Source organism: Podarcis raffonei, chromosome 2, assembly GCF_027172205.1.
Source record: "Podarcis raffonei isolate rPodRaf1 chromosome 2, rPodRaf1.pri, whole genome shotgun sequence".
Classification (NCBI taxonomy): domain Eukaryota; kingdom Metazoa; phylum Chordata; class Lepidosauria; order Squamata; family Lacertidae; genus Podarcis; species Podarcis raffonei.
The window spans coordinates 32,854,389-32,877,478 of record NC_070603.1 but is presented as its reverse complement, the minus strand read 5'-3'; the positions used below and the strand labels follow the sequence as shown (position 1 = coordinate 32,877,478).

The 23,090-nt window shown below is 42.0% G+C and overlaps 1 protein-coding gene and 1 long non-coding RNA gene across 3 annotated transcripts; one reads left to right on the top strand and one right to left on the bottom strand.

The window, feature by feature from the left end:
- Window positions 1–802: 802 nt before the first annotated feature.
- Window positions 803–23,078, bottom strand: LOC128407406 (uncharacterized). Its single transcript, XR_008328781.1, has 3 exons — window positions 22,975–23,078; window positions 20,531–20,631; window positions 803–1,195 (listed from the first exon to the last, which is right to left on the bottom strand). It is a non-coding gene; the product is annotated as an uncharacterized LOC128407406 (long non-coding RNA).
- Window positions 9,270–19,426, top strand: NME1 (NME/NM23 nucleoside diphosphate kinase 1). 2 transcript variants are annotated; one of them, XM_053375732.1, is made up of 5 exons: window positions 9,270–9,396; window positions 11,120–11,255; window positions 12,465–12,566; window positions 17,074–17,186; window positions 18,930–19,425. In XM_053375732.1, exons 2-5 carry the CDS (start codon window positions 11,127–11,129, stop codon window positions 19,045–19,047), a joined length of 462 nt encoding a protein of 153 aa, XP_053231707.1. In that variant the 5' UTR covers window positions 9,270–9,396; window positions 11,120–11,126; the 3' UTR covers window positions 19,048–19,425. The 2 variants fall into 2 exon arrangements, with proteins under 2 accessions (XP_053231707.1, XP_053231708.1); XM_053375733.1 differs by lacking the exon at window positions 9,270–9,396 and having other exon boundaries at window positions 11,072–11,255; window positions 18,930–19,426.
- Window positions 23,079–23,090: the final 12 nt, after the last annotated feature.

Here is a 23,090-nt window from a genome sequence, read left to right as displayed (position 1 = left end):
CCCCTTGCAAGGGGATCCCAAGAAGAAAACAAAATAAGAATTTTTCAAGTTGTGTCTGTGTTATGTTGTCGTGTATGTTAATATATTTATTGCAGGCCACTAAGAAAATAAGAGATATTCAAGTCTGAAAACATTTCAGCTTCTGCTTTCTCCGGTTGCTCCGATGGGAATTAAAGGGTGCTGCCAAAAGGAAAATACAAAGAACTGTAGAATTGGAAGGGACCCCGAGGATCATCCAGTCCAACCCATTTTCAGTGGAGGTGGTCTGTAAGGGGATTGAACCCACGACCTTGGCGTAATCAGCACCACACTCTTAACCAACTGAGCTAAATGGAACGAGTAAATTAAAAACCATTAAAAGTCCAGCAGAATAAAAAATGTTTTTTGTTGCCTGCCTAAATGTAATCAGGTAGAGGACCGGTCTCATGTCTTTGTAAATGGTATCACTGAGTTTAATTATTCCAAGGTAAATGTGGCTAGGATTGCAGTAACCCTCACAATGTGTGTTTAGCCCACGCTATTTATACATCATCATGTATATACCACACTATAGAATGATGTTTTGAAAATAAAGGTCTCAGCCCCAAGGTGCTTGCAATATATGTTTTGACACTGGGGATGAAGAAGGGAGAAAAACAAAATTAATGAGGAATGAATGTGAGGAAAATTTGGTTGGGGTTCTTTTGGCTCCTTTTGGTTGGGGTTAAAACAACAGATTCAAGAGAAAGTGGGATGATGTAAGAAACAATGAAAATCTATTATGCTCTAAAATGTCAGAGGGCAAAAGAGAAAGGTACTAAAATACAGTTTACAGGATTTTATAAAGTATAAACAGCCAAGAACAGGAATGAGCATAGCCTGTAACTTGTTAAAAACATTTACAACTGTTGTCTGTGAAGAAAATGACATGTGCTAAACGGAGTGGAGAAAAAAGCCTTTTGGACTTCTGGGGAAAAGAAGAACAAGAAGAAGAAGACATATCTGTCTTTTTATTATTATTATTCAGAAGCAGCAGAGTGGTAGCAACAGAGGAAGGAAAATGACGGGTGTGTCCAAACTTAAGTCTTGTGATGTTCTGAATGCATTCCAGCCACTAGGTCAAGTCTGTCGCATGGGCGTGAAGCAGAGATTATGTATGTGGCAATTTCGCACTGTAGTTGGATTCTGCTTCCTTATTGCCTCTGCTGGAAACTTCCTGTGAAAACAAAACTCAGAAGTGCCAAAGGCATTATAGCCAAAACAAATTATGGTACTGAAGCTGCAGAGAATTGTTTTGGGCAACTGGCGAGCTCAAATAATTTTTTTTTGTTTTGTTTTTGTTTTCTTGAATGTTGAAATCTCATTCTCTAACTCTCTTAAGTTTGCTTAAGTCTTTTAAACTTTAAAGTAACCAATAGACTTTCTGACAGCTAGGATTGACTTTGTCTATATCATGGGTAGGCAAACTAAGGCCCGGGGGCCGGATGCGGCCCAATCGCCATCTAAATCCGGCCCATGGATGGTCCAGGAATCAGCATGTTTTTACATGAGTAGAATGTGTCCTTTTATTTAAAATGCATCTCTGGGTTATTGCGGGGCACAGGAATTCGTTCATTATTATTTTTTTCAAAATATAGTCCGGCCCCCCACAAGGTCTGAGGGACAGTGGACCAGCCTCCTGCTGAAAAAGTTTGCTGACCCCAGTCTATATTAATGTTTGTGAAAGCAACAACATTTATTATATTAACAGTTCACATGTGTTGGTGATTTGAGCTCCCTCTACTGGTCCTGCCAGAGCACTGGATATTCATATTTTTGCTTTTCATTCAATACAGTATGTTTTTCATCACTGAATAGTTACATTTTCAAGGGAAATATCTGTAGAGCATGAGAGAAAACCTAATAAGGGAAAATGGCAACTACCTGGCTTTCTTGAAATGCCACAAACTGACCAGAAGGATATGGGTGGGGTAGGCAGTAAAAAAAAAAAGTGCAGGGAACCCAATTTGATGTTACTACAGGCCCATTTATGCTTAGGCTTTAACTTACTTAAAGTAATGCATCACTTAATAAAGCTGCCCCAAGCTCTTTCAATGTATGTATAAAGTAAGCATTACGGTTCCCCAAGAAGACATGACATTAAGAATCAAAGAGGCCAAGTGACTTTGGGTGATATCCAATATTGCCTTCACAGACCTGCCCTTCCTCTCTAACTCTCCCTGCAGCCCCAAATTATTTTCTCTAGACTGTCCCCCAACCCTCCAAGCAGGTTTGCAGGGCATGTGTGGTGCTGCAGTGGGGAGGAGAGGAAAGGGAGGTTCTTCTAGTAGACAGACATACTTGGATATAACCCTTTGCCTGCAACAACCCCAGCCTGCACACTCACCTGGAACAAAGTCCTATTGAGTTCAGTACGGATTACTTTTGAGTAAATATGTACTGTATAGGATTGTGTTGTCAACTTTTTTACCCAGGAGTGGTTTTTTGGCCTCATTGGCACTAAGTTCATGCCAATTTTAGCATAGTTTTATTATTTAATAGTGAAGCACTTTAAAAAGCTCAGAATACATAAATGTTGCTCATGGATTATATTCTATATGGCTTATATTCTATAATCAAAAAGTGGCTTTTTCAATCATCAGGCAAGGGTAGAAAACAGGAAGCTCTAGGTCAGGAGGTAAAGAATGGAATCTTTCCTAGGTGGAGAACTTTTAAAGTTAAATAAGGCTGCTACCCTAAACATGCCTACTCAGAAGGAAGTCCCTTTGAATTCCCAGGGAACATGAACACAGATTTCCAAACAGGTTGTATATTTTTTTCCGGATTTTCATTTGTGACTCAGCATTAAGGGGAATTAATTAAGTTTAAAATATATTTTAAAGCAGGCTTCCTCAACCTCGGCCCTCCAGATGTTTTGAGACTACAATTCCCAGCATCCCTGACCACTGGTCCTGCTAGCTAGGGATCATGGGAATTGTAGCCCAAAAACATCTGGAGGGCCAAGATTGAGGAAGCCTGTTTTAAAGCATTAAAATAATATTAAAATCCACAGTAGCTTCAAAAGCTACTTCTACATCTCTGGATAGTCTTGCCTAAACAAAAATGTTTTAAGCAGGCACTGAAACGGATACAGCGCAGCTGCCCGCCTGGTATCAGGGGTACAGTTAGACAACTGTAGCTGTAGTACTTCTTACTCTCAAGCAATGAAGCTGCTGGTTGCAAAAACTAAATATGAGTTGCAGTGGTATCAATGGCCTCAAGTGCATGTTCAGCAGAGTTTTCTGCTCACAATATTGCTGCTTGACAAGGCTTAAAAAATCAACAGTGAGGGAAGTGAGGAATGGAGAACAACCTTGTACATATTTTTGCAGAAGCAGCAGTTGGAAAAGGGGATTGAGGAAGCACCAATGTGCTCACACAATAATCTGGGGGTACGCATGAATTACCTTTGATTCTTGCCTTTATTTCATGTACTGTATATAGTTATCAGTGTCAAAAGGGAAACAACTATCATAGCAGAGGGAGGTTGTGCTGTAAAAGCCATTGTTGCATTTTCCACTAGAGAGCAGCAAAGACTTGCAATTTATTTACAGCACCATCCTATGTATGTTTACTCAGAAATAACACTTTGTTCCATGAGCTTAAAGGTAAAGGTACCCCTGCCCGTACGGGCCAGTCTTGCCAGACTCTAGGGTTGTGCGCTCATCTCACTCTATAGGCCGGGAGCCAGCTCTGTCCGCAGACACTTCCGGGTCACATGGCCAGCGTGACAAGCTGCATCTGGCGAGCCAGTGCAGCACACGGAATGCCATTTACCTTCCCGCTGGTAAGCGGTCCCTATTTATCTACTTGCACCCAGGGGTGCTTTCGAACTGCTAGGCTGGCAGGCGCTTGGACTGAACGATGGGAGCGCACCCCGCCACGGGCATTCGAAGCGGGGATTAGAAGCGGTGAGCTTACTCCTAAGTAAATGGGTATAGGATAGAAGTATTGATTGATTGATTGATTGATTGCATGTAATATCACCTTTTTATCCAAACAGTTCAAGGTGGTGTGGTGCTCCCCATTCCTCATTTAATCTGCACAACAAGCCTTTGAGATAGGTTAGGCTGAGAGGCAGTGACTGGCCCAGTGTGCTTCAAGGCTGAGTCAGAATTTGAATCCTTGTCTCCAACATCCTAGTCCAACACTCTAACCACTACATCACACGCAAAGGCCGACTATGTAGAAGAATCCACAGGACTCCAAATAAAAATCAGTAGGTATGGGGGTATATTAATTAACACTTGGAAGAAGTACCTTGGCACAATATGTTTTGGCTGGAGCTATAATGTGGCCTTTGGATTAATCACTTTTATTTTTCTTATTCACTCTCAGTAATGCATGCTGTATCTATACATAAAGACTTTCAATCCAGTATTTTTGCATGGGCATTTTGACACAGGTGACTATAAGGCAAGAATAAAAGCTGCCATTAAAAATCTAATAAATTTGTGTTTGGAAATGGTTAAGCATCACAGGTAGAGTGTATTTTCAAGCTGATGGCTAGCAAGTTGAATATTTAACATTTGACTTACGACTTTTAGATCATTCATACACTGGCAACAGTGAAAGAATCGGATTGGGAGATCACATTCCAGAAAATGCACCACCATCCCAGAATTAGCTAAGAGTATGACATTATCTAAAGATGCATACCATGAGGTTCAAATTATCTGGAATGTTGCATGCACAGAGTCTCAGTGCAAGATTTAATCTTTAAGATCATAATCATGGATCAAGGTGCTTTCCTGGCAGTCATTCACAAAGAGTATTTAAGGACATCATGCTTGGGTATGTTGATCCTACAATCCCACTGTTCCAGGAGAAGGCCAGTGCACAATATTGTCCTAATCATATGCACTCCCAGCAGCAAACTAGAGACCAAGACAATATTGTTAGAAGCTATCAGCCACTCCCACAGGGTCCTTGGTATTATGTCAGCAAGAGCTGTTTGACAGTGGAACGAACTCCCTCAATAGTTTATGGACTCTTCCTTGGAGGTTTTAAAGCAGAGGTTGGATAGCCATCTGTCATGGATGCTTTAGTTGAGATTTAGTTGAGATTCCTGCATTGCAGGAGGCTGGACTAGGTGAGCCTTGGGGTCCCTTCCAGCTCTATGATTCTATGTCACCTCCAGTTACCCATGCAGAAAAAGTACCAATCCATGCCCAGTGACAGCATGGATGTCACTCCTGCCCACATACAGAGCACAAGCACAATCCCTCCCACTAGCATAGAACAGTGCCTTCCTCTCCAATGCCTGTGATCACCCAAAACTCAATAGGCTTCTGTGTAGAAATCAGAGGCTCCTCTGCCAGCAGCAGGAGTGCCAGCTTGGCCCTGCGACTGTGAGTGCCCGGGGCCATGCATGGCTCTGGCGCCGAAATTTGTGGGTACTCAGGCACCCAGGGAGCCAGCACCTATGGCCAGCAAAGGGTTCAAAATGTGTTGGGGTGCTTCCACATAGATAATGCTAATAACATTGCACATAGCATGTCTGCTCCAATTCAGCCGTAAAGAGCAAGTTTTCATGGGGAAAGCACAGGGGCCAAAAAATAATAATTAAAAAATGCTCAGACAGGGACCTGTGCCTAGAAAGGTAGCATGGAAAGCAAATCTGGATGACCCTAGATCAGGGGCAGGTCATGCTCTAATCCAATAATAGGTCATGCTGCCAGAATAAGCAGCAGGTGGCTTTCAGATAGGAGCTAATAGCCTTTCACTGCAGGAAAGGAAAGAGCAGAAAAAAATAAACAATGATTTCATTATGGTTGAAATGAAATGAGTGAAAACACATCTCTCTCCAAAAGTGACATGAAGGGTCTGTTCCCGCACAAGCCGGCTACTACATGGGCTGTGTACACACTATACATTTAAAGGACATTCTTTCCTTCAAATAATTCTGGGCACTGTATGTTGAGGGTTGCTGGGAATTGTAATTCTGTGAAGGGTAAACTACAGTGCCCATAATTCTTTGAGGGAAATATTGTGTTCCAAATGTGCTTTACAGGTATCATGTGTACTCGGCTTCTGACTCATACCTCTGTAACTTGGAAATAATTATAAAGGGTTGTATCCACTGCTTCCACTTCCTCTCCTCTCCCTCACCCCACCCCACAATATCTTCCAGAATCTGCTCCAGAGGATCCCCAAGCCTGATTTTGGAGAGTGGGGAGCTGTAGGGTACAGGAGAGGAAGAAGATGAAGCACTGGATATGGCCCTCTTGGGTCTGAAGAGGGTCAAACTGCAGTCTGCAATGGAAGACTGAATTTTGATCTGACTAGAAAAGTGGAGAGTCCTTCAAATTATTATTTATTATGTTTTTAGATGTGCTGTAAACTGCTCAGAGTGGCTGGGGAAACCCAGCCAGACGGGTGAAGTATAAATAATAAAATTATTTAGTAAAGGTACCCCTGCCTGTACGGGCCAGTCTTGACAGACCCTAGGGTTGTGCGCTCATCTCACTCTAGAGGCCGGGAGCCAGTGCTGTCCGCAGACACTTCCGGGTCACGTGGCCAGCGTGACGAAGCTGCTCCGGCGAACCGGCACCAGAGCAGCACACGGAATGCCGTTTACCTTCCCGCTAGTAAGCGGTCCCTATTTATCTACTTGCACCCGGGGGTGCTTTCGAACTGCTAGGTTGGCAGGCGCTGGGACCGAGCAACGGGAGCGCACCCCGCCGCGGGGATTCGAACCGCCGACCATGCGATCAGCAAGTCCTAGGCGCTGAGGTTTTACCCACAGCGCCACCAGCGTCCCCTAAAATTATTTATTTTTATTATTATTCCTTCAAATCAACCTGAGTTGAGGGACAGCTAAGGACCTCTATTGTGCCATTGGAAATATGTGAATACCATAAGATATCAGGATTTGGTTGTGCTCTCCACATAAATAGGATTTATTTCTAAAAGGGTGCTTTATTACTTGGTGCCAATGGCAGTTTCTGTGGGGCATGGATTTCATCAGGACCACAGTGTGTAGGTGGAAATGGTTAATCCCCACCTCCAGAGCAACTGGGAAAAATGCAGGATACACTATGGTAAGCAATAAGGACTCTTTTTACAGTTCTGGGTGAAAAATATTATTAGAAATGGGAAGTCTGCATTTAGGAAAATCTGCCATTTTAGGTTTTTCTCTCTGTTAAAATGATAGGAAGGAAATATATACACTGGATATACACACACAGAGAGAGAGAAATGGTGCTGACATTACTTTTATTAGTAGGAACAGCCACACTGAAAATGCTGGTACTTGTGTGTCTGGAATCACAGCTTGGGTGTTAAAGGGTAGGATAAAAGGATCAAGGGCACCAACAGGAAGGAGAAAAAAAGACCAAGGATCAATCCAATTATTGGATTAAAAGGCAAAAGGCTGAAGTACAGTACAAATAAAGAAGCAAGCAGCGAAAGGATAAATGAGGTGAAGATACTAAAATTATATCAATACTATGCAATGTGGAAAGGTGACAACAAACAGCTTGTGAGGATGCTAAAGAGGGAATAGGATCCTGGTGATTCAGGGTATTTCCAGACTGCTAGTTTTGGGTGGGATTCAAGAACATGCCAGCAAATTAAAGTTAATATGGTACCTTTGCTCAACAAACCTGCTTCCCTCCAAAACTTTTTTTATCTCTTTGCAATAAGGAAAGTGATGGGGGAATGTACTGAAAGTATGAAATAACAGTTGCTTGACATAATGTTTTATTGTAAGTTGCTTTGGGTTGCACTGGGAAAATAAAGTAAATAACAACTTAATTAATTAATCTATTAATGGCATATAACCTCCCTGCAAATGCATCAGACTGCATGCTCAATAAATAGCTGATGTTGTTTAGTCTCTTCACAAACTTTGTGCATGGGGAGAAAATCAGGATGAAAATACTCCCACTCTCTAGTAGGATTGACAAACCCTTGGGGCCAACCTGAAGTCCTGAGGTTTACCTAGCTGGGTAACCCCCCTCCTGGGTAACAATGGGAAGGCTTGAATCTCCCGGTGGGTGAGAATGCCTTTAACGTCTCATTATTGTTATTGCTATTGTTATTCCTTCTATGTGCTGTAGAGGGAAGTGAGGGGCAGATGGGGCTGGTCAATCTGGGAAGGTGGCCCATCCAGGAAAAGGAAAACTCTGATCCTAGACCTCCGCTGCCTTGCAGGATACCGTATCTTTGGGAGAAGAAAATGGTAAGGAGTAAAGCCTACACAAATCTGCAGTGGAGTCCCCAAGATGGTTGGATGGTGCCTTGTAATAATAATAATAATAATAAATTTTATTTATATCCTGCCCTTCCCAGCCGAAGCTGGGCTCAGGGCGGCTAACAACAATAAAACAATACAAAAGTACAACACAAACAACACTCTAAAATCATTCATTATAAAATTAATTAAATTCAAGCCACTGGCCACCATTGGGCCAGAGCTCCGCGAAGATACACCTCCTGTTGCAAATCCTACAGCCAACTAGTGCCAAGCATATTGCTCTGCTTTACTTTGGACCATATCGGTGAGGCCAGCAGGGGTGGCCTTGTCATCTGGGCAGCCCAGGACCTCCATACACACTTTTCCGAAAACACATTTCCGAGCACAATTCAAAGTGTTGGTGCTGACCTTTAAAGCTCTAAATGGCCTCGGTTCAGTATACCTGAAGGAACGTCTCCACCCCCATCGTTCTGCCTGGACACTGAGGTCCAGCGCCGAGGGCCTTCTGGTGGTTCCCTCGCTGCAAGAAGCCAAGTTACAGGGAACCAGGCAGAGGGCCTTCTTGGTAGTGGCACCCGCCCTGTGGAACGCCCTCCCACCAGATGTCAAAGAGAAAAATAACTACCAAACTTTTAGAAGACATCTTAAGGCAGCCCTGTTTAGGGAAGCTTTTAATGCTTAATAGGTTATTGTATTTTAGCGTTTTGTTGGAAGCCGCCCAGAGTGGCTGGGGAAACCCAGCCAGATGGGTGGGGTATAAATAATAATAATAATAATAATAATAATTATTATTATTATTATTATTATTATTATTATTATTATTATTATTATTATTATTATAGCCTTGCACCCTGGGGAGTTTGTTGCAGTGCTGCTAACTTCACCCCCAAGGCTCACTCAATTGTCTGTCTCAAGACAGATGGATGCCAGCAATCCAGTCTGAGAAACTTGTGCAGCAGTTTTTGAAGCCAGCAGCAGATGGCGCCCAAAGCGCCAGGAAGTTGTCCCTGCTTTGCCAATAAGCTGAAGACCTAAGGCAGCTAATGGGTATGGTGAGAAGGGAATGTACCTGAAGGAGTCCCACTGTGAGGCTGGGCTGTAGCCAGGCTGGGGGCTGTAGTAGCGACAGTGTTACCACAGCCACCAGCACGAGCGGATTCACAACGGCAGGCAGACAGGTACGAGTGCACAACTGGTTGGGAGGGATGGCTCAAGGAGCCCCAGGATGCTGGGGGAAGAGACGGAGGTGTCTCAGAGGTCATAAGGTGTGGCAGAAGCAGCAGTGCCACAGAAGCTGCCAGAAAAGGGATGTGGATGACAGCGTGAGATGAAGGCAGGAGAAGATTTATGGAATTAGTGTACTTAGAGGGCAGTGTGTAGGCATTTGAGGCAGGGAGGGAGGGGTGTCTAGCAAGCACATGGGCATTTGAGAAGTCTCTAGGGAAGCGAAGTTCACCTTCGAGATCACCATGCCCCATATAGGCCTGGTCAATCACTTCAGTCTGCAGAACTAGCACTGTTACAGGTGACACACTTCAGAACTCTGCCCATTGACTACAGGTAGGTGCCTTAACTGTGCTCTTTTTGGAACATGCTAAAACCATATGTTTAGGCAAGCCTATCCAGATATGTAGAATGTTGACAAGTGTTTAGATCTTGTTTTTAGCTTACTGTTGATTTTAATTTTTTTAATGCTTTAATTGTTTTCAACTGTTTTTACTGAAAATTTAATTGTCTCATTCTTTTTGGAAACTACTTCAAGAGATTTTTTTTTTTTACAGTCAAGCAGTACAGTACGAGTGGTACCTCGGGTTAAGTACTTAATTCGTTCCAGAGGTCCGTTCTTAACCTGAAACTGTTCTTAACCTGAAACACCACTTTAGCTAATGGGGCCTCCTGCTGCCGCCGCGCCGCTGAAGCCCGATTTCTGTTCTTATCCTGAAGCAAAGTTCTTAACCTGAAGCACTATTTCTGGGTTAGCAGAGTCTGTAACCTGAAGCGTATGTAACCCGAGGTACCACTGTATCTATTTTTTGTGAAATGAGTAAATAATGCAATGCAGTACAATAATATAACTATAGGAAACTCTTGCTATTGAAGCTGTAGCAGGGATAGGGAACCTCTCATCAGACTCAGCCAACATAGTCAGTGGTCACAGGGGATGGTGGGATTTGGAGTCCACCAACCAATGAAGGGCCAAAGGTTCTGTATCCTTGATATATAATAGGGACTGGAAGCTATAGTAACGGAAGCTATAGTAAGGGAAGCTATAGTAGAGCAAGCTATAGTAAGGGAAGCTATAGTAGAGCATTTCCTGCATACAGGGGTTGAACTAGATGACCTTTGAGGTGTATCTCTCTCTATCCTATGAAAATGTGCACTTTTCTTTAAAGCTCTTTGAAGTTTAACATAATAAAGATAATTTAGTAAGTATATCAAGTACATGTAGCCTATAAATGCTTACAAGGTTGCATATTGTTTAGAGTAAAATGACTATTATCAATCAATCAATCAATCAATCAGTAAAGTGCACAAAAACTTGATTTGTAACTACTCTGATCCTAAACACACCAAACTGAAAATAAGGTTTCTATTAGTTTCAGTTGGTATGAACAGTGAAATACATAATCCTCATTCAGGCATTAGGTCTTGTATGAAATATGGACCCTCTGTATTACCTGGAAAGTGAAATTGCCACGTTTCAGGTTGAACAATTGTAATTAGTATCTTGGGCCTTGTGGGGGGATAGTGTGTGTACACTGTGCCTAATCCACTTAACTGATGGGTTGTCCTCAGTCTAATACTGCATAATGCTGCAACAGACTGAGACTTTTTAAACCCTCCAGACTTCTGCCATAGCAGGATTTAGATCTTGATCATATCGCTGCTTTCCTATTGCAGTAGGATAATGGCTTCAGTTGCTGAGCGGACTTTCATCGCCATCAAGCCTGACGGAGTACAGCGGGGCTTGGTGGGAGAAATTATCAAGCGATTTGAAAGGAAGGGATTCAAACTGGTAGCCATGAAATTCATGCATGTAAGTTTCTGTCGAGGTATTGCCAAGCATTGTTATTCTGTTGCAGAATTGCCATGCGTTGTTTATTGGTCTGTTGTGTCAAAGCGGACTCTGAACAGAAATAAATTTGAAGTAGTCAGTTTTGAACTGCAGCACATTGCAGCCTCCATAGCTACGACCCCAAGGAGAGTCCACAAATAGAGGTGGCTGGGTTGATGACCTGTCGATCAACCTATACATACCCCTCAGCAGTACATAGCATAATATCCAGTTCATTGCACACAGAGTGCATTATGGTGCAATGCCTAGAGCCCTGGCCAAGGGTGGTGTAGCGGTTAGCATGTTGGAGAGACCTGGGTTCAGACCCCCGATGAGACATTTGTAGTGACTACAATCATTTGCATAGTTACCTGGGGGAAATCTCCATTGAACTCAGTGCTGCTTACTTCCGACAGCATAGGTTCAACTTGTAAAACTCATTGAACTGTAACTTTAATTAGGAATGCAAACAGTTTTGCAAATAAATGTTTCCATTGATACTGCTAGCACGAAGTAGGCACCCCTCCAAGGAAGAAGTACCCCCTGAAAAAAAGAAAGAAGAATCTGCTTGATTCTCAGACTTCCTCTATATTAATCCTTATTCACTGACTTCCTCTACATTAATATGTCACAAACTGTAGTAAAATTCAAAAGCCTCATTATCGCCTCATTCACTTGCCAGAGGGTCTGTCAATTACCCTGGAATTTTGGCAGCTATTGTTATGATTCTTGCTCTGAAATAAATGTTCTGGAACTGTGCTGTAGCCCCATTTCATTCCTGCTCCACTACACCACTGATCCAGTATTTTACAAAATAACTTAATATTTTGGATCCTTTCCAATATCTAGCAGAAGGTAAAGCCACGCTGAGTACTCTAATTTTAGTAAGCAGCTGTCCTTAGTCGGAAAGGTGTGTCCTTAGAGGTATATTTTAAAGTTAATGCTTCAGATTTTCTTGGAGGTGCAAATACGTTGTTCAATTAACTTGAGTGAAAATCATCTTGCTGAATGAACCAAAATAAATATTGTTTAAAATCTGTACTAGCCAGCTAAACCAATATTGTAATAAAGTGCTAGGGCCAATATTTGACAAGCAAGCGTGCAATTTAAGGATTAATACTACTCTTGTAGTTAATTTTATTTGACATAAGATGCTCTTAAGTTCTTATGCTAAGCATTTTATTCCTGCAGGCCTCTGAAGATCTTCTCAGTGAACACTACAGTGACCTGAAGGATAGGCCATTCTTTGCTGGGCTAGTTAAATATATGCACTCTGGACCTGTTGTAGCCATGGTAAGTCTTCAGCAAATAACCTTGATTTCTTTAAAAAGCAAATGAACTTTATGCAGCAAGCATAGCTGTCAAGTGTCCCTTATTTGAAGGGACAGTCCCTTATTCCAGTGCCATGTCCCGCTGCTGTCCCTTATTGATGGATGTCCCTTAAATGATGTCCCTAAAATTTCAAAGGAAGCAGCTCCTCTCCCTCCCTCCCTGCCGGCCAGGGAGGAGGGAGGCTCCAACTGTGTTGCTCGGCTGTGTTGCTCACCCAATAAGAAGTCTAAGAACGACTGGGGGGTGGAGCTTGCATGCCTTGTGTGTGGCTAGTTAATGCAAGCTGAGGGGGGTTTTGAATGCTGGGTGCCATTTCGTTGTACGTGCTGCTGCAAACTTTGCAGTGCAAAGCCAGGCTGGGGAGCCATCTTAAGTTGAGGCTGCATAGGCCTTGTGGTGCATGTGATTCAGATTCTATTCAGTTGAACCTCTGGTTACAAAGTTGGTTGGACAGTGTTCTCGAAGCTACCAGCATGAGTTTGACCAGACTGCAGGAGGACAGAAAGACTGGAGTGCCTGGAACAGTTGAGGCCGCAGGTCCCTTATTTTGGCTGATGGTCCCTTATTTTCAAATCTGTAAGTTGACAGCTATGAGCAAGCACTGAGAAAAGAGATGCAGTTTGGTTGCATCTTCAGAATATATGCTATATGTATTCTTGTGGAAGGAAACAAAACAATATGATTGTTCTAAACCTCTGAATAATAATAATAATAATAATAATAATAATAATAATAATAAACCTCTGATACTAATAATGGACAAGGCCACAATATCACTAAGAGCCTAACTTCTACATTTTTATGTGGAAGTGCTTCCATTCCTTAAATAAAATAAAAAGAGACTACCTTAAATAATGCCCAGATTCAAAATATGATTAACAAATGTAACACAATGTGATTGCCTAAATAGAAAGTTCTAAGGAAAGACTGGCATTTTAATATATTTTCAAATGGAGAATTTCAGGGTTAGCAATATTAATACTACTAGTCATAATAATTAATTAAATTTGTATATTGTCCTCCAGCCAAAGATCACAGGGCAGTTCACGACACAAAAATACAAAATGAGAACACAAAACGCATAATGAAAACAAAAACCAACCAACACATTTAAAAGGGCATGGAATGTTAATCAGCCAAAGGCCAATTAATTGATCTAATTGTAACCCCAGATCTTTGAAAGGTTGGCAAACTATGGCCCCATTTAGATAACCACTATTAGAATCTTATCGTCACATAGCAATGAAATAAAAATAAGCAGTGATCATAGCAACTACACAGGTTACATGTACAAAACTGCACTGTTGCCTTGGGATAACTCCCATCGTCCCATAGCAATTGCTCGTTAAAAGTAGCAACTGTGCAGCAATATTACGAGTGTAAAAAAAACCTCCCAACGCTCTATCTTCTTCTAGATGAGCAAGGCCTGCGAGAATTACAAAAATAGCTGCCTTCCATTCAGTGCTTTGTCCAGGCTCTGATGCTGTCGTTGTCACAGCATCTTGCTACCTGAGAGATCAAAACTGCATCTTGTGCCCAGACCATCCTAGGCTCTGCCATCTCTCAGTTCTAACAGTCTGTCCATACTTGATAATTCACAATGGATGCAGGCATCCAAATTATGACTGTGGATGGGCATGGTGGAGAGGAGGAGAGACTCAAGGATATAGAAATCAGACTCAGCCACAGTTTATGTGCTTCTGTATAAGTCAAAGCGTACACCTGGAGTTAGGGGCCTGCTTGAATTAACAGTTTTTGAATGGAAATAGGAGGCAGTAGATCTGTAAATGTACTCTGGAATCTGCAGTGTAAGCCTCTTACGTCTACATGTTCAAATTAACCCCAATCGTTTGGTTCAGATTCTACAAAACGGCACTGCCACTGTACAGTTCAATTCCTTATCCCCCCCCCTCCTTTGTTGTAAAAGTGGATAAGCACCCATCAGCAACAAAAACTGCTAGCAGATTTGAGCAACATGTCTTCTTGCTAATTGTGAAACTATCTATATGCTAAGCACTTTAAGATTATATTGGAATAAAGCAATGAGTTTGAAAGGTGTTACAAGCAATAGGGGTTGAAAACAATGTCAAACATTTTTTTTCTTTAGCACTATACTTGCATTGGCCCATAATGTAGTATTTTGCCTGTACTAGTTTAGAAAAAATGGGTGTTTTACTGTCTGAGAAGAGGAGGAACAAACTTCCTTTGGAAAAAGTACACAAAATGAAAGGTTCACAAGATAGCAGAGCTTTTATGACATGATGGTTTGTTTACTTTTCACACACACATTATTTAAGGGACTACATGAGCACGTTATTTATGTTTGAGTGGTAATTAGAGAAAAATCTAAAATGTATGTCTGACTTGTTAGCTCTCCGTTGGTGCAACGGGGAAAACATTTGCTGCTTTGAGATTCTAAACTATGCCCACATTATGTTCAGAGGAGAGATGCAATGGAATGCCTGTGCAGTCGTACCTTGGTTGATGAACACCTTGTTTGACGAACTCAAGACATTTTGGCTCCTGAATGCCGCAGACCCGAAAGTGAGTGTTCAGGTTTGCAAACGTTCTTTGGAACCCGAACATCCATTTTGGCTGTCGGAATTGTTTCCGGAGCCAATCAGCCAATCGGAGGCCGTGACTTTGTTTGCGAATGTTTTGGAAGTTGAACAGACTTCCGAAATGGATTCCATCCGTCAACCAAGGTACGACTGTACAGTGGTACCTCGGGTTAAGTACTTAATTTGTTCCGGAGGTCCGTTCTTAACCTGAAACTGTTCTTAACCTGAAGCACCACTTTGGCTAATGGGGCCTCCTGCTGCCGCCGCCCTGCCACTGTGCGATTTCTGTTCTCATCCTGAAGCAAAGTTCTTAACCCGAGGTAATATTTCTGGGTTAGCGGAGTTTGTAACCTGAAGTGTATGTAACCCGAGGTACCACTGTAAATGTTCTTCAATGCATCTGTGGCCAGAGAGAGAGAAACGGAAGATGTTGTTCGCTGCGTATCATTGTAAAATTTATCACTTACTGGTTAGTAGGGATAATATGTTACACATAAGGTATCATGTTTTCTCTAGCAGTCCAATACAGTGGTACCTCGGGTTACAGACGCTTCAGGTTACAGACTCCGCTAACCCAGAAAGATTACCTCGGGTTAAGAACTTTGCTTCAGGATGAGAACAGAAATTGCGCGGCGGCAACGGGAGGCCCTATTAGCTAAAGTGGTACCTCAGGTTAAGAACAGTTTCAGCTTACGAACAGACCTCCAGAATGAATTAAGTTCTTAACCCGAGGTACCACTGTAGATGAGATAATAAAGAAGGGAATGTGTATTAAAGGTATAAATATGGATGATTGTCAGAGACGCTGAAGGAAGTCCAAAACAGTTATGATTTGTTGTAATTCGGGATGAAATGTATAATTTGATGAAAACTAATAAAACTTATTAATAATAATAATAATAATAAAAAGAGATAATAAAATTATCACTCAAGTTGGGGTCCAATGTGTTGGGGATCGCCTCTGTTTCTCTACCGGAAAATTTGCATTTTTGTGATGGCTATTGGTGTTTAGCAAAGAAATTTGGCTGGCTGACTCACCAATATACACAATGTATATGTATATCTATATGTATATGTATAGGTATAGGTATAGGTATAGGTATGCACTGAGCCACAAAAGCAGAAGGGGATCCCCCCCCAGGCTACCAAATGAAATAGAATAGCTCATAGTCAGAGTAAACTGTACTGGATGGAACAGATGGACCAGTGGTCTTGCTAAGTAAGAGCCAGATTCATATGTTCCTGTGAGCAACACATGCATTCTGGCCATCTAAGTCCCATGAAAACCAGTGGGGCTTAAATGGGCATAATGCTATACTGTACTTGGTTCTGGTCACGGTCCATACAGGCCTAAGGAAAGCTTCAAAGCTTACAACCAAATTCTATTAATTACAGCTGAGTCAAAATTTCTCATAAGACATTTTTCTGATAAATCTTCTGAATTCATTCCTTTTTCTCACCCTAGAAGAAGGCCACTTAATACCATTTCCCCAAATTTCCTCAAGCATTTTATAATGACAGCCTTTTGTTTGTTTCACAATGTCCCAGAACTATGGATAGATAATCTAGGGAATTATGGAGGGTGTAAAATGGTGACCAGGCTACCAACCCAGGAAAAAAAAGATTTTAAAAAAGATTTAGGTTAAAATATTGAAACTGTGCTAAATTACACTGCTAGTGGGAAGCCATACCCTTAAGCAAATATTGGAAAATTTCTCCCCCTCCCCTTGGAAGAATTTTGTGAAATGGTCCCCTGCTTTTTCCTCTGTCCACTGATGGGGTAAATTCCGAGAGGCCATTTGCACACTGCTGTCTTATTCACACGGTGGTGGAGTTGGTGAGAATATTGTGATATAATTACTTTTACTGCAACAATCGTTTTAATCTCAGTTCTTTGGTTGTTCAAGGTATGGCAAGGCCTCAATGTAGTTAAGACCGGAAGAGTAATGCTGGGAGAAACTAATCCTGCAGATTCTAAACCTGGCACAATTCGTGGTGACTTCTGTGTGCAAGTTGGCAGGTAAATTCCGAATTGACGTCTTACAAAATGGAATTGCTAACTAGTTCTAGTCTACATGCAGTTAGGATACAAATATTATATCTGTGCATTACTATTATTATTATTATTATTATTATTATTATTATTACCGCACAGTACTTTTCTGTGTATTAGACAAGGATTTTTTTGATGAAGTAATGTATAAAAATAGGGGTCATCTTATACATGGGTAGTTCAGAGGGGGGATGGGGATTGGTTGCTGCCGCGAGCAGGAGATTGTCAGCGACGGTAGTGCATGTGATAAGTGTCTGCATCAAGGGCTTTTATTGATTGAGTGGGCGATAGGCAGCCTCTGGGGGTGAGCGGTCAGACGTTTGTTGGCTTCTGGAAGTGTTGTTTAGGGGGGTGAGTGAGCAATCCTCTCCCCCCAAAAAACAACCCTGGGCAATCCTCCCCCCAAAATGCTCAACAACTCTGTGCAAATCCCCCCATTTTATTAATTGTGAGTCCCCCAAAATAGGGGGCGTCTTATACACGGGGGCATGTTATACATAGAAAATTATGGTACTACTACTACTACAGTCGTACCTTGGTTTTCGAACAGCTTAGTTCTCAAACATTTTGGCTCCCAAACACTGCAAACCCGGAAGTGACTGTTCTGGTTCGTGAACTATTTTTGGAAGCTGAACATCCAATGGGGCTTCCATGGCTTCTGATTGGCTGCAGGAGCTTCCTGCAGCCAATCAGAAGCCGCACTTTGGTTTCGAAACGTTTTGGAAGTCAAACAGACTTCTGGAATGGATTCCATTTGACTTCCAAGGTATGACTGTATTTTTAAAAAGACATTTGGAGTGTAAATTAATAGTTATGACCTGAACAGCTGGTGCTTTTCATAGTAGCTCCCCAACAACATTACAGCTAGCCTAACAAGCCCCTGCTTCTTTTGTCTTTTTCATTGTCTCAGTGCCTGTATTTTCCATACAGTGGTACCTCGCAAGACGAATGCCTCGCAAGATGAAAAACGTGCAAGACGAAAGGGTTTTTCATTTTTTGCGTTGCTTCGCAAGACGATTTTTCCTATGGGCTTGCTTCGCAAGACGAAAACGTCTCGCGAGTTTGCTTCCTTTTTCTTAAAGCCGTTAATACCCAGCGAATCCGCGCTCCGCAAGACGAAAAAATCGCAAGACGACACAACTCACGGAACGAATTAATTTCGTCTTGCGAGGCACCACTGTAGTTCCTCCTGCCACATTTCCTTATGCTACTGCATGTGATGGCCTTGGGGTAGCACAGGTTATGGAGAGAGGCTGGCCTGCTAAAAACATCAAACACTGCTGTTGTAGCACCTCAGAGTTCCTTTACAAAGAATACATTGTGCGATATTGTTTTTCCCTTTGAGCGCCATAGCCTTGTCTAACAAGTATCATTATAAAAACTTTGGACTGTGGTTTAAATTTAAGACTTGGAAACTTTGCATACAGTTTAATATGCCCCTGTGGGAAATAAACACTTTGTCTTAGGAGGGTGCAAAGGAGTGGGAAAGAAATAGCTTGTTATAGTAGCAAACAATTACTGAAACACAAGGGTTTCACGTTACATCCAGCAAAGACATTTCTCTGTTGCAGTATATGGAGTATATTAATATGTGGGGAGGGGTTATTGTCCATTTGTCAAAACATAACAGCCAATAAAACTATTATTTCTATGTTTTTCTGTTTGATTACCATAATGATCAAATTCTTTTCAACTTTATTGCCCTTTCAGAAATATAATTCATGGCAGTGACTCTGTAGAAAATGCTGAGATTGAAATCAACCTATGGTTCACACCAGAAGAAATTGTCGACTACACAAGCTGTGAGCACCCATGGATCTATGATTAAAAACTTGTGTATTCCTTTGTTATGTTTATCTGGAAACAGTTCCTACCTCCAATATCCTCTAAAATTGTTTCCCCAAATGCCCTGTGTGATTTATAAATGTTAATTGTATTTGTTGTGCTGACTGAAGCTTTTAACTAAACTGGAATATACTTTTATTCATTAGAAAAGTAAATGGGGTGAGGGCTGTTGAAGAAGAGAACACACTTTTGCTCTCCTTCAGCAGTTATCAAACGCACATGCTTAATTTTATTATATTTACTGTACTCAATGGAGTCAACCATTACTTTAGGTTGTTCATATTTATGAGCAAGATGAGAAGGGCCGTTTAGGGCAGCCCTGTTTAGGGAAGCTTTTAATGTTTAACAGACTATTGTATTTTAATATTTTGTTGGAAGCTGCCCAGAGCGGCTGAGGAAACCCAGCCAGATGGGCGGGGTATAAATAATAAATTAATTATTATTATTATTACTACTACTACTACTACTACTACTACTACTACTACTACTACTATTATGAGAAGCTATTGTATACAAACCATTTGCCACTGAACACGTTACACAAGTGATAAATAACATACTCCCTGAATGGATCAGCAGAGTGGCTCTTCTGTTTCACCTTAAAATGCCAGGTCATGAATGCAGCAATGCAAATCGTTACACTACAGTGTAATTTAAATATGGTGTAATCACAGCATATTGAATACTTATAGAATGTAATCTATTTGACTGATTGATTTCATAAAATTTATATACCACCTGATTGTAAAAAAAACCCTCAAAATGGTTTACAAAAAGAATAAAAGCAATGAAATTATCAGTAAAAACAATTACTTAAAACATACAAAAAATTAAAACCAGTAATAAACTAAAAACGGATTAAAACACACATCAACATTCTAGATATCTGGGTAGGTGCCAAAAGTGCACAGTGAATGTGCTTGTCTGATATCAATAGGCAGGGAGTTCCAAAGTGTAGATGCTGCCACACTAAAATATTGAGTGCCAGTTCTACAGACTGAACTGGTTGAGTTGGAATATAAGGTCATCTTGCAGGTAGACTGGTCCCCAGTTGCTAAGGGTTTTATATACTAACAATTTGAACCTGGCCCGGTAGCAAATTGGCACTGAACACAGGTGTTATGTGCTGGCAAAGTCTCACTCTTATCAGCAATCCTGCAGCAGCATTCTGTACTAACTGCAACTTCTAAATCAGGTGCAAGGGAAGCCTCACAAGAGTACATTACAGTAATCCAGCCTTGAAGTAACCAATACCTGGACTACTGTGACCAAGCTTTCCTGGTCCAGGAATGGGTGTAGCTGTTGTACCAATTGCAGCTGGCAAAAGGCACTGAGGCTACCTGAGCCTCAAGTGACAGAACTGGATTCAGAAGCACCCCAAAACTGTGAACCTCTTCCTTCAGGGGGAGTACAATCCATCCAGGGCAGGCAATTGACCCAATTTCTCAGACATGGGACTTACTCACCCACAGTGCCTCCATCTTGCCAGGGTCCAAGTTGAGCTTGTTTTCCCTCATCCATCTCACCACTGCATCCAAGCAACAGCCCACAGCCTGTATGGCCTCTCCTAATTCAGATGTTATAGAGAAATAGAGCTGAGTTATGTTATGGAGAAATAGACCCTGCCCTAAAACTCCCAGTGGCTTCATGCAGATAGTAAATAGCATTGGAAATAAGATGACGTTGTGTGGCAGCCCATAACATAGCTGCCCATGGAGCCGAAAAGCACCTTCCCAATGCTACTCTCTGGACTCTGTCCCAAAAGCAGGATTGGAACCACTAGAATACTGTGGTCCCAATTCCCATTCCTCAGAGCCAGTCCAGAGGGATTCCGTGGTGAATGGACAAGAGATCAAGAAGCAGAAGCAAGGTCACACTCTCCCTGTCCTGCTCTCTGCAAAGGTCATCCATCAGGGCGACCCAGGGAGACTCAGGCCCCTGACCAGGTATTTGTAACTAGTTGATAGTTGCTCTAGCCTAAAGGGTCCAGAGTCAATTGCTTTAGGAGCTGCCACACTTTAGGAGTTGCCCCTTTCAAGGCAGCAGGGACCATCCCTCATACAATGAAGTGTTAATTACACTCTAGACCCAACCAGTCAGCTGCTCTCTGCTAGAATTAGTAAGCCAGGAGGGACAGGGGTCAAGGGGACATGTGGTCAGATGTACTGCTGCCAGCACCTTGTCCACATCAGCAGATTGCATAAGTTGACAGTGTTCCCACAACACATCCTCAATAGTGGCACTGGATAAAACTTAATTGTAACAAATATTGGCAAATTTTAAATGTTGGTTTTGCTTCTAGTGGATACACATGGGTTGCGGTATCACTTTGAAAATAAAGCTTTATACAGATGGTTATTAAACTCTTTTATCCCCTCTAATTCTAACTCTGCTCATAGGCCATTTTAAGGCAAGATTAGTATAGATGCTTATGAAATGCGTTATGAGAAAAGGCGATTAATACGAGGGACATTCACTAAGCTGTGCCTCCTGTCACTCATTTCTATTACTCTGTTTGTTGTTGGAAAGGAAGGCATTGTACAGTATTGATTCTTAATTCCGTTGAGCTTCATTACATCTGCGTACATGTTTCATTATCTTGATTACATGAGCCACAAAAACTTAATTCATGCTATGTATCACAGTTAAGAAAGCAGACAGGCTGCTCCACAGCATGATTGGCTTGTACGTTTGAAAGCTCAGATCATGAATTATAATTTCGCAACTCTGAGCATAAGAAATCGCCTTACACCTGGTAATTCCAGTAGTGTCTCCTCTGATTGGTAGTCCAAAGTATTGACAGAGGTCTCTTCCATCATCTGCCAGCTGCTCCTTTTACATGGAAATGCTGGGTTTCACCCTGGGATCTTCAGCACATGACATCATGAGCAGTCCTCCCCAAAACTATGTTCCTTTCCACAGTGCAAACCCCAGTTTAGCATGTTTGATGATCAAATACATATGATTATTTTCTCCACAAGACTTAAAAGTAGCTGAAGATCCACCTGAACTGGACCCAGGCTACAGCACTGCAAGAAAGGGTGCTAACACTTTCGCCTTCCCAGTTTCCCCACTAGAAATTACATCCAGGAAGCTGGTATTAGAATTGGTGGTGGGGGATGGGTATCCTTATTACATGTTCCTGCCTCAACTAGTGCTAATAGCATCTTTTGCAGGAGGAGGGGAAGAGATTTTCAGCAAGGAAATTGTGAAAAATAACTTGTGTCCTAAGGGCCTGATCTACTTGGGGATGTGTGGGTTCCTTTAACTATTGGTAGGTGCAGGAGAAGTAATGGATCTCCTTTGTAAATAAGACAATTTGAGGAGTGATTGGAGGAAGTGGTTAAAGGCTGCAACATGTTAATGGGAGCTAAAATACCTTATGAAATTATTACACTGAGAAGCCTGTGATACTGTTGAAAGCAGAATGCATGCTTAGGCTTGGTGGAAAAAGCAGAGCACATCATAGCACAGTTTACATGTTCTTGGCAAAAAGGCAGAGGACTTTAAAGTTGCCGTTGTTTAAAAAAAATGGGAATCCCGGCCAGTCTGCCACAAAGTATGTTTTATCAGATTTTATCAGCTTCCCCTCTGCATCAGAGAGGCAGGCTTGTACTGATGGGCTCTCCCTAGCTAGAGCAGGTGGAGAACCTTTTAGGATCCACGGGCTAGATCTTTATAAGGATCTGCCTCACAGGCCAAATGTGTGGGCCAAATCTGACAGGTGGGCAGGAGCACCCACCTGTCAAAATCCCTATCGGCTCCCATCAGCCCCCTGGCCCCATGCAGATTAAAATCCCTTCCTTGTATCCAATGGAGTAGTCCTGTTGTCACCTACGAACGTGACTGAGGCTGCAACCCCATCCCCACTTCCCTGGGAGCAAGCCCCACTGAATTCTATAGGACTTACTTCTAAGTAGCGGGCACGATTAGGGTTCCCCTATATAACTCAGGTCCATTCATTTCAACGAGTTCTGAGGATAAGCAATCTCCGGGTTGCTTTGTGCTGTATATTGTTCAGACTGT

What these genes read in the sequence shown, in the direction of transcription:
- NME1 (XM_053375733.1), top strand. Translation starts at nt 11,127, where the DNA reads ATGGCTTCAGTTGCTGAGCGGACTTTCATCGCCATCAAGCCTGACGGA. An exon ending in CTGGACCTGTTGTAGCCATG is followed by an intron (nt 12,567 to 17,073) that starts GTAAGTCTTCAG and finishes TGGTTGTTCAAG; the next exon opens with GTATGGCAAGGCCTCAATGT. An exon ending in TTCTGTGTGCAAGTTGGCAG is followed by an intron (nt 17,187 to 18,929) that starts GTAAATTCCGAA and finishes TTGCCCTTTCAG; the next exon opens with AAATATAATTCATGGCAGTG.